Genomic DNA, 11,257 nt, shown 5'->3' on the forward strand with positions numbered 1-11,257 from the left:
TGCAGCATTAAGCGGCATCTCCAGCAATAGTGTTCACATTACCTGCTGTGTATTCGTGACTTGTTTCATTTCTTTGCTTGTTTTCAACTACGGTGGATTTCAACTCTTACAGATTCCTCTAAGTCATGCTGTCCTAAGCCTCATTTTGTCAGAATTATGGTGTAAAATAGAAAACATCTGTGTGGGCCGCATTTTCTATTCTCTGACAACTTCAGACAACTTCAACAACCCCATGGTGAGTTACCTTTGTGGTGTGCACACTACACTTCAAACTTTTGGCTTTCACAGTTCTTTACCATACCAGCTACAATACATCGCCAACATTTATTAACATCTGATAATGTATATGTGTTAACTTACAACCTACCTGCACTTCTTTTGTTTTTGAAAGTAATTTCGACATAGTTGCATCATGCAAATGTTGGTATTCAGTTATGTTTTTGATTCTTCCTGGTGATGATGATGTGTAGTTTTACAGAATTGTTTTTCTATTTATTACAACACAGTTGTTTAACAGGGTTGCAACTTTTCAAACGCTGCCCAGAACTTTCTTTTTAAGAAAACAGTTATATTATTAAGTAGTTTTCCTTAATGAGACAAAATTTTGGCAGCGGAAACCAGCAAGTTGACTTGGTACATCTGAGGTCTGGGTGTTTAAAACAGCTTCCTTAGTGACAAGTTACTTGATCAGTTACAAACCACATGGGAAGGCTTTTGCCATTTCCTGTCTGTGTCTATGTAACCTCAAACAACTTAATTTTTTTTGCTTTGCAGTACTTTCACTGGATTGAGTTTTGCACTGTGACTGTGCTGTGACATTCAGTAAAATTGTGTAAATAGGCTTGTTTACAGTACATGCCACATTTCCTGTGAATGCAAAAAAAAATGTGCTTTGCAAAAGATAAATTAAAAATTGATTTTAAAAAAGTGCATCTGAATCACAAGACAAATGGAGGCCGTGGTGGCAAATGGGAGAACCTAATAACATAATTTGCAGAGAATTATAGTGAATTGCATCCACAGTATATGGTCTTCTCTTTGTAGAGTTTTACTTGTTTGATTGTTGTTTTTTTTTTTCAATGTTCCTTCGGCTTATCCCGTGTGTTCAGGGTCGCCACAGCGGATCATTGTCCGCATGTTAATTTGGCACAGTTTTTACGCCGATACCTTTCCTGACACAACCCTTTCCAATTTCTACCGGGCTTGGACCGGCACTGCACAGTCTTCTCTTTGTAGAGTACAGAACCAAAATAACTGACTGAACTTTGTACAAAGGGAAGGGAAACTAGGGTGTGGCTAAGATTAATTGTTAACTTCTGAGAAGCAAAAATAATCAGTCGGATCAAATGCGTAGATAAGGTCAAGAAGCAGCAGAATTTATGAAATAATTAAACTCCTTTGACCAAAACATTTTCCGCTCTACATCTGGCGAACAGTAGATTGAAAATGTTTAAATATAGGTTTGGAGCCAATACAATTTGTCAAATCAAACATCAAATTATGTTGATGTTTCTCAAATAAAGCACTTTGAAATGTCTATCAAATGTGTTAAGGTGGATAGGATTGTTTATAAAGTGTAGTTAATGAATATAAATTTTTTATACAGAAACCTTCTTCAAAAGTACAAACTGTAACCATCTGCTCATCAAACCTAGCTTAAGGTCAAAATAGATTAAAAAATGATTTAGTCATGTTCCACTTGTACCCCAAATAAAGTTGCACATTGTCTACTTGATGTTATTTTGCATTGCGTAGACACATACAGGAACATCTTCGGGAAAAAAAAAACAAAAAATCTCATGGAGAAGAAGGCACATTATGATTCTATCATGGACCGAAGCAAACGCATCATGTGGCAGGATGACTGCTACGTAGATCTTCAGTCTAGGAATGGTTCTCTCTCATCGCAAGCAGAAACAGAGGGTAAGAGTTTGTTCTTTTATCAAATTCATCATGTCTGTAGAAAGGAGGTGCTGCTTTCCTGTGTTTCCCTGATTTTTCTCAAATGTCCAGTTTTGAGATCAATATTCACTTCAAATTAATCCTTTAATTACTTTGAGACTACCATCAGTGTAGCCCACATCATATTCAGGAATTCTAACAGTATAATAGTCTAACCAGTATAATGATACTGGATGATTTTACATTAGATAGAAAGAAAAGCCTATTTCCGATCCTTATGCCTATGCTGTTAAAAAGTTTATTTAACCAGTTTACGTTCACACCATAACAGAGACGTATGTGTTTTTTTTACACTTCTTTTTTTACGTTTAAGTTAAAGGCTGTCATTATCAATAGCAAGAAATTAATTTTTACCAGTCAACTCTGGAGTTCGTGTTCACACTCAAAGTTTCTTGCAGTGGTCCTCTCCAATTTCCCTCCTCTTTCATAGGAAAAAAAAAGTAAAAAAAAAATAGCAGAATAGGCTAAATATTCCACTACAATATATATTTATTGAGAGAAACTAATGTTTAGATGTCACCTAGTTACTGTTAGTCTACACACCGTAGTGGTTACCATGTCCTTTTTCCTAGGGGGAAACCCTGATGCTATTTAGAAAGGTTGCAAGTGCTGGTAATTATTTTTAAATTTAAAAATAAACTTTTTCAGGAATTGCTTAACTAGACATTTACGGAAGTTTGCAGAGGAACTCATTACAGGAAAGACGTGAAATTGATTAAAATTCAGGGTAAATGTTAGGAAATAAAATGAGGAATAAAAAAGCAGAATAGACATTTATTGAGAATTATAGGTATTGTACAAGACAATTACCCAACAGGATACAAAACAAAGACAAAAAAAGACAAATTGCCATTGAATATCAATTATAAATTAATAAGAAAACTCTCCAGGTACAGAACAATTTTCCAGGTCAAATTTCACTTTTAATCATTTCTATCTAATAATCAAGATACAAAGTTTTGTCTGCTTTGTGATCTGCTTTGGTTTAGAGATTAGTTGGATCCAAAGGCATCAAGTCCAGTTGCAACACTTTACTACAAACACCTTTCTGGAGGAGATGATGACACACCTGGGAAAGCTGGATGTGCTGAGTTCAGCTGAGGAGACCACAATTAAGGAAGGGGGCCGACTGCAGGACCAGGTTAACATACTCACAACTATTGTCAATGGGAAGGGTAGTCAAGGCCCTGATGCCCTTCGAGGTTTCATAGAGAGCTCAGATTCTCAGGTGGCCCAGCTCATTGTGAACCATGGTACGTGGCTTAAGATGCAATTTGCTCACAATGTTGTTCATTCTTTTAAAGGGTGAAGGAAAAAAATGCAGGAGCTCAGGGGATAAGGGGGCCAGCATCATCAGCACAATAAAGTGTACTTAACCAAGAAATGGCAAACCACCCTGCTCATTATCTGTTCAAGGATGTCTCCAGTATAAATTTGTGCATGTGATGTAATAAGTTGAAAAGTACTCGTGTAATAAAATGTTTTCTAATTTCTGGTGATAAAAGTAAACCTGTCAACTTCTTGTTCTGCAGATACCATGGCAAAAGAGCACAAAGATACAGTGTTACGCCGGTTTGAGCACCACAGAGACAGAGATTCAGTTAGCTGCCCCAAACTAAACATCTTAAACAGAACCTTACTTATGGTCGATGGACTTTCTGACCTCCAGCAAAAGGAACATGACTTAATGCAGGTGGGGGCGACTCGAGGAGAGAAAAGAAATCATCTCAGACAGTTGGGGCTGTCAAAACTTCTAGAGCCCATGACCCGGGTCAGTTTGCCTCCCAGGGTCTCCCTCACAGTCGGGGTGGCCGGTATTGGCAAGACAACCTGGGTCCGACACTTCATTAGACAGTGGACCCAAGGTGCCATCTGTACAGATGTGAGCTTTGTTTTACCTTTCACATTTTGTGAGCTCAACTCACTGGAGAAGCTTTCAGCTGAGAGGCTGGTTAAAATGGCTTTTCCTCATTTAACAGAACCCAGTCTGGTCCTGAGCAGCCCATGCCGGACTTTGCTTATATTTGATGGTCTGGATGAATTCCGCTGCAAGTTAAATTTCTCTGATGCAGCACCCTGCAATGATCCAAAGAAAGAAGTGTCCATCGATGACTTGATTACTAACATCATCCGAGGGAATCTGCTCCCTGACGTAGCAGTGTGGGTGACTTCCAGGCCAGGAGTAGCCTCGCTTATCCCTGGAGGACTGGTTGACAGGGTAACTGAGATCCCAGGATTCAGTCCAAAGGACATTCAGATCTTCTTAAATCACCACTTCTCTGAGGGGGATTTTGCAAGCAAAATATGGGCACACTTGGAGTCCAATAAGATCCTAATGGTGATGTGCTACATACCAGGCATTTGCTGGATAGTAGCTGATACTCTGATGTACATTATGCAGAGTGAAACACAAGAAGGCCTTCCAAGGACTTGCACTGAGCTCTATGCCCACTTCTGTATCATGAAGGCAGAATTAGGTGAACCAAGAGGCAGAGAGCCTGTAAGGATGGAGCAGCTTCACGGAAGCAATCGTAAATTGCTGGGAAATCTTGGACGACTAGCATTTTATGGGCTTCTCAAGCACAAGTACACGTTCAGTGAGCAGGACCTCAGGGCGTATAGTATAGATCTTCTATTAACTCAAAGCAGCCTTGGTGGCGGAGTTCTTATTCGCGAGGAATCAGTCATGTGCACAACATACCGGTTCACTCATTTGACCCTGCAGGAGTTTCTTGCAGCCACGTTCTATCATGTCTCCTCCAAGCGGGCTATCTTTGACTTGTTTTCAGAAAGCACCATGTCCTGGCCCAAGATCGGTTTCCAGAACCATTTTAGAAGTGCCTTTCAGCACTCACAACAGGCTGAAGAAGGTCATCTTGATGTGTTTGTGCGCTTCCTAACAGGCCTCCTGTGCCCAATGGTACAGAAACCTCTTGCTGGGCTGTTGGCCCTCGGGAAAGACGATGGCAATCAGAAAGCTTGGGCAGCAGGGTTTTTACAAGGCCTCTTGGTTAGCGGGGGTGCTGTGGTGTCCCTGCGGGCAGTCAACCTGGCTTACTGTCTACAGGAGCTGCAGCATACAGAGCTGTTACGGAGTGTGGAGGAGGATTTACGACTCGGTAGCCTAGCAGGAAAGTTAACAAGGGCTCACTGTGTTGTGCTTGGATATCTGCTGCATGTGTCTCCAGAGTGCAGCGAACAGACCAACCTTACAAGCTCTTTGGATTACAGCACGGTCAAATGTTTGCTCCCACAGCTGCTGTACTGTAGCAATCTCAGGTCAGTTCCCATTAAAACATTGTCTGTCTGTAACCTAATATTCAGGAGAAAGACTGAAATGTGAAACTTGTGTTTTGTCTGATATACACAGGTTGGAGAATAATCACTTCAAAGATGATGTCATGGAATTGCTGGGAAGCCTCCTGAGTGCCAAAGACTGCCATATTCAGAAGATAAGGTGAGATTCCAATTTCAACTTCGTATGGAGATAAAACATTACACAGAAGTTCATACAAAGAAGTTGCTTGATTGAGCATTTATTATGTAGCTGTTTGATTCTTTGTCAATGATGATGAATGTGATAATTATTTAGATTATTTTTCATATTATGGCAACTTTTTTTATTCACCCCCTCAGTTTGTCAGAAAATGCCATCAGCAACAAAGGAGCCAAAGCCTTGAGTCGAGCCCTGTTGGTAAACCGGACACTGACTTCTCTCAAGTGAGATCTGTTTGTTGCCTTTGACATATACCTGCTTAGTAATGTTTATAAATGATAGATGTTTAAACATTTTATGTTGAACAGAACAGTAAGCATACAATAGGTAAGCTAATTTCTATAATATAAATATTTACTCCAACTTTGTAGCCTGTGATTTATACCACAGAATTCCAAAATGACAAGGAAGGCAAATATGCACTCAGTTGCAGCATTTTTGGAATAAACATATAATTCACTCTCAGATTTTGTGTTTCAAGTAGACCAGTATTCTGTAAATACTGATGCACAGAGTTTATCTTGACATTTTTTAAAACAGCAATTTTGTGTTACATACTGAAATTTCAACAAATAGTCAAGTTTGTGCTTATTCTACAGGCATATTCATTACTATACAGTGATATATATCTGATTCTAAATTAATATATATTGTTCTGTCTAACTATCTATTTATATTTATATGTATATATCTATATATATATTTATAATTTAGTCTCCGGAACAACAACATTGGTTCAAAAGGTGCGAAGTTCCTGGCCGAAGCTCTGAAAATGAATCAAGCCCTGGTATCAATTAAGTGAGTATAATTGCAATGGATTGGTTTATGCACAAAATAATCCTGCATTCATGAGCAAGGAGCATCCCATCAAATGAGACATGGTAAACTGTAAAACCCTAGACCTCGCTGCAAGATGACTGAGTAAAACGTGGGAGGACGGGGGACTATGAAAAACTAGAATAGACTTATGTTCAAGGCAGGGAGATATTTAAACTTCAGATAAAATAATTTCCATAAATGGCAGTTTGAGTTGGTATAATTGCTGTATTTCTCCAATGATTCATCAGTTTCCAGAATAATGCCATTGAGGAAGAAGGTGCTCAGGCCATTGCCGAAGTGCTGCAGTGCAACCGCAAACTGGTATCTCTGAAGTGAGTTTTGTCTTTGTTTCTTTTGTGATTGTTGCTATATTTGATGAACAGTTGACATGCTGAATGTTTGTTTCCATGCTTAATGCTTAGTCATGCATTTGTCTTTTATGTATGTATTGATTCAGTATAAGTAAGAACAAGATCGGAGCAGGAGGAACCAAAAGGATTGCAGATGCGCTGAAGACAAACCGGACCCTCACAAAGCTTATGTAATGATTAAATTAACTCATATAGTTTTGTTAACATGTTTTACACATAGCACAAGACAACAAGCTCCTCTCTACATGTTTACATGCATTTAGGGATCCAATGGCTCATTTAGAGACTAACTTGTTGCTTGTAATTGCATACTTTTGACCCTGTAGTGGTTTACTTTGCACGAAATGTGATGATGTAATGTGTCCTGCCTATGTTTTTTCTTCTCTGCAGTCTCTGTAGTAACCAGCTTGGGGACAAAGGAGCAATAGCTCTGGCAGAGGCTTTGAAACTTAACCACAGTCTGCTTTCGCTTCAGTCAGTAACACCTACATACCTAAATAGCTTCAGCAACACACTCCTACAGCTAATTCATTTAAACATGGTGGTTTATGAGATATTAGGTTATATACAGTAAAATATGACCCAGTTGATCTCAGAAATACAGTTTTTTTTAACTTTTCTTTGGACAGACTCCAGAGTAACTCAATTAGCAACAAAGGGATGACAGCCTTAACCACAGCACTTAGACTGAACCATGGCCTTGTCTCTTTAAAGTGAGTATGAAATATGAAACTTGTGTCTGTTTTCTTGGTAGTATTTCTGCAATAACCTACAACTAGTGTCAGTCAGGACTTGGTCCACCAAAAAAGTGTTGCTAATCAAACTTGAAGGGCTAATACAAGTCTCAAGAGATGTTGTTTTGACCTTGTCAAACAATTTTTAGCATTATAAAATTAGATGAGTGCTTAATATAGAAGCCTTACATTTTACGTCAGCTTGCCTTTGTTCCACTACCCTTTGTAACTCACTCATCTGCCAATGGTATTTCTATGGAACTAGACACAATTTAATGGCATGTTGTTATTCTTCACTTTAATGTATTTTTCTATTTGGTTAGCTTAAGAGAAAACTCAATCGGGGTGGAGGGAGCAAAGAACATTGCTCATGCCCTGCATGAGAACAACACTCTACAGAACCTCGAGTGAGTCATCTCATTAATAGCACTGTTCGTGTAATTCTCAGATGCATAGAAACATTTGACTGATCAATAAATAGCTGTTAATGCATGATATGTCACTCAGGACCGGTGTTTATGGAAATCCCACATGACTGAATGAACTGTCATAACTGAAAATCCAAAGTGTTTTATGACAATTTCTATAATTACCTTTGCCTAATTAAATAAAGAATTGCCATATTTTATAGCAAAATGTAGTATTTGAAACTATATTATTGCCTAACTTGTGTTATAGGAATTCTGTCCTTTTTTCAGTCATTGCTTAGCTTTCTATTGTGTGTATTTTATTTATATATATATATGTGTGTGTGTGTGTGTGTGTGTGTGTACCTCAGTCTTACAGCAAACCTGTTGCATGATGAAGGTGTTCAAGCTATAGCTGGAGCTATCAAGTTCAATCAAGGCCTTACCTCTTTGCAGTAAGTGTGGCTTGAAAGGAAAATGCAAGCATGCATAGAGACACATGCAAAACTCTCACTCACTTTGAAAATGTTGCTGAGGACCACAAAAAACAATTCTACTAACATAGTCTTGATGCAAGATTCTTAATGCTAGTACCCAACAGTATGTAAACTGCTGGGGTAAATGTGCTACAGTAAGTTACTCTCCACTCCTGCAGAAAACACACATATGCAGCGTTTTCCTCATTGTTAATGTCTATCTCTTTTTTTTACAGTCTTCAGTGGAATTTCATTAAGTCCTCTGCTACTAAAGCCCTGGCCCAGGCTCTAATCTCTAATACTACAATTCAGCTTTTGGAGTAGGTCGAATAATTCAGACGTTTTTAATACATTTAATTTTCCCAAAAAAATTCAAAACTGTATTTTGTCATTAAAGCCTGTTCTGATTTTATTGACTGATTGTGGTTTACCAGGCACTAAATATGTGGAATTTCAGCCACAGAGTTCTACTGTTATTTACAATAGTCAATATTTTTTTTTATATGTGTTTGCAGTCTTCAGGAGAATGCAATTGGGAACGAAGGTGTCATTTTTCTTGCAGAGGCACTGAAAACCAACACATCTCTTCATACATTATGGTTAGCATTATGCTAGTGTGCATTAATCGATCAATATGTACATTTGAAATGAATAAAAGCTGACAACAGAAGGCAGTTGTATATATTCACATAAAAGCTGTCATTGAACAAGTTCTTTCAATATGTGTGACTATTTGTCTGTTATTTTTCCCATGTGGACATGATTTTGTGTGCTGGCATTTCAGTCTCCAAGGGGCCTCTGTGGGTACAAGTGGCGCCATTGCCCTGGCAGAAGGTCTGATGTCCAACAAAACCTTGCAAACACTGGAGTGAGTCCAAAGTCTCTGTGTCAAATTATCCTTGGGCTTATACCGATTCAGCCACACATTATAATCAAGATAATCTAGTAATATAAAACAAAGAGAGCTTAGAAATGCTCCTGGGTAAATATTGCTGCTTGCAACTGAATATATCCGAGATATAACAGGTTATAATTTGGCTCCAATGATAACAAGAAGGTCTTTTGGATTATTGAGAGATAATAATTTTCTTCGTATTTCTTACTTTTTCCTACATCTATCTGAAAAACATGTACACTTTCAATGCTTCACAGATTTGACAGCCTATTTCCTCTAAATGGTTGAGTGGTTGTGAATCTGTCAGTATCCCAGATGTGATGAAAAACAACTTTAAGATTGCATGCTGTGTTGAAACAGTACTGAAAAAGAGTGACATAAAGCAGGAGAAAGACCTGGTTCGGCATTCAGCATTGTCCATAATCTCTGTAACTACTTATATTTTTCTTGGACTTTAGGTTTTGCTGTTGTTACATCATATTACAAACACTACAGCCATTGTTATGTTTTGTACTAAACATTTGCACATTTTTAAATAACTTTTTTCAGTATGCGTGGGAACACTGTTGGAATGAAGGGAGCGAAGGCTCTGGCCAATGCATTGAAAAGCAACATAAGCCTCAAGTCACTGAAGTAAGTAAAAGGCAGTAAACCTTTCATTGCAAAGGCATACACTGTTAGCCAGAGGTTCAGTCTTTTCACATACTATTTGGTTAACTGCACAGTACCTTCAATTCCTTTTTTGTCATTTTAGAAACAAACATTCAAATCCAGAATTCGGCATTTTAAAATAAAAGCTTCATAAAAGAATACATTCTTTTGTCTCTCTTTACATCATCAGCCTGCAGGAGAACTCTCTCGGCATGGATGGAGCCATATTCATTGCAACAGCCTTAAAGGGGAACCACCAACTGACATACATCAAGTGGGTTTTCTCTCTGGCACCTCTTCCATACTGTATATCCTCTTACATCTATAGCCTTAAATGAATATGATTTACAGTGTTAAGCTTGTATCACAAAGAGAAGGCACATGTCCTTCTGCACATGTCCTTCCACTTATAATAAACTATCATCTCTATTTCTGTGTTTCTGCAGTTTGCAGGGCAATGGCATTGGAGAGTCTGGTGCAAAGGTTATTTCTGACGCTATTAGAGCCAGTGCTCCGTGCTGTGTAGTGGACATCTGACCAGGAAAAGAGTTACTTTTTTTTCAAGGACCTACTGTACATGTACAAGAGAAATAACATTGCATAAGATCTATACTATGTAAGTTAGTCAAAGATAAGCTTTATGGGGTGGGTGAAATATCACAGCATTTGGAGGATTTTCTATTTATTTGGCTGTAGCTCAGTTGGTAAAGGCAGTTAGCCATGGACCACAGGGTCAGTGGTTCGATCACTGGGCCTGGCTATATGTCGAAGTTTCTCTGGGCAAGACGCTGAACCCCTAACAGCCCACTCCCCTCCCAGCAGTGCAGTGCCAGTTCAAGCCCGGTAGAAATTGGGGAGGGTTGTGTCAGGAAGGGCATCCGGGCATAAAAACATATTTATTTTAAAAATACTGTTACTTTTGTTTTAGTTGTTTTCCTAATTAATATGTCATTCTGTATAGTTGCTCTATTTGCACAATTGTATCTGTTTTATGCCATTGACATAACAGTTTTGTTTGACTTGTCATTTTTGCAAAGACCAAGATTAATGAAAACACAAGTCTACTGGTCCATCAGTCTGCTGTGCTGACATTATTTCATGAAGAGATTGTAATAAATGCAATATTTCATAGTGTCTGGACAGCTTTTTATAACTTTTTGGTTGTTTGCATGAGTGGTCTGGTTTATCATACCTTCATTACGCATATTGTATAAGTACACTGTATGCTTGCGTGTATGTATATTTAAGATTATTGTGATTATTTTTAAGGCCTGTATAGCCAAGCACCTGTTCAAACTGGAAATTTACTGCAGCCTTGTGGTCTCAGCAGGTCTCTGAGGTCATTTAGGGTTTGTTGCTTATTCTTTACACCAGAAAGAAAGCTACAAGTGATGGTGATAACAGGTTACTTTGAAGTAATGGCTCCTAAACTTTAAGTGTCACATT

General features: G+C 38.4%; 1 protein-coding gene across 2 annotated transcripts; it reads left to right on the top strand.

Moving 5' to 3' along the window:
* nlrc3 (NLR family, CARD domain containing 3) lies at positions 1-10,947 on the top strand. 2 transcript variants are annotated; one of them, XR_010911892.1, is made up of 19 exons: positions 1-235; positions 1,756-1,923; positions 2,952-3,215; positions 3,495-5,241; positions 5,333-5,419; positions 5,599-5,682; positions 6,173-6,256; positions 6,526-6,609; positions 6,735-6,818; positions 7,039-7,122; positions 7,278-7,361; positions 7,706-7,789; positions 8,161-8,244; positions 8,502-8,585; positions 8,781-8,864; positions 9,050-9,133; positions 9,418-9,588; positions 9,710-9,793; positions 10,002-10,057. XR_010911892.1 is itself a non-coding variant. In XM_067489033.1 (19 exons), exons 2-19 carry the CDS (start codon positions 1,800-1,802, stop codon positions 10,346-10,348), a joined length of 3,405 nt encoding a protein of 1,134 aa, XP_067345134.1. In that variant the 5' UTR covers positions 1-235; positions 1,756-1,799; the 3' UTR covers positions 10,349-10,947. The 2 variants fall into 2 exon arrangements, 1 of the variants encoding a protein (XP_067345134.1); XM_067489033.1 differs by lacking the exon at positions 9,418-9,588 and adding an exon at positions 10,258-10,947 and having other exon boundaries at positions 10,002-10,085.
* Positions 10,948-11,257: the final 310 nt, after the last annotated feature.

Source organism: Channa argus, chromosome 20 (assembly GCF_033026475.1).
Source record: "Channa argus isolate prfri chromosome 20, Channa argus male v1.0, whole genome shotgun sequence".
Classification (NCBI taxonomy): Eukaryota; Metazoa; Chordata; class Actinopteri; order Anabantiformes; family Channidae; genus Channa; species Channa argus.

Coding starts and splice junctions, on each gene's coding strand:
- nlrc3 (XM_067489033.1), top strand. CDS start 1,800: ATGGAGAAGAAGGCACATTATGATTCTATCATGGACCGAAGCAAACGC. Junction 5,242..5,332: donor CTGTACTGTAGCAATCTCAG/GTCAGTTCCCAT, acceptor TGATATACACAG/GTTGGAGAATAATCACTTCA. Junction 5,683..6,172: donor CGGACACTGACTTCTCTCAA/GTGAGATCTGTT, acceptor TTTATAATTTAG/TCTCCGGAACAACAACATTG.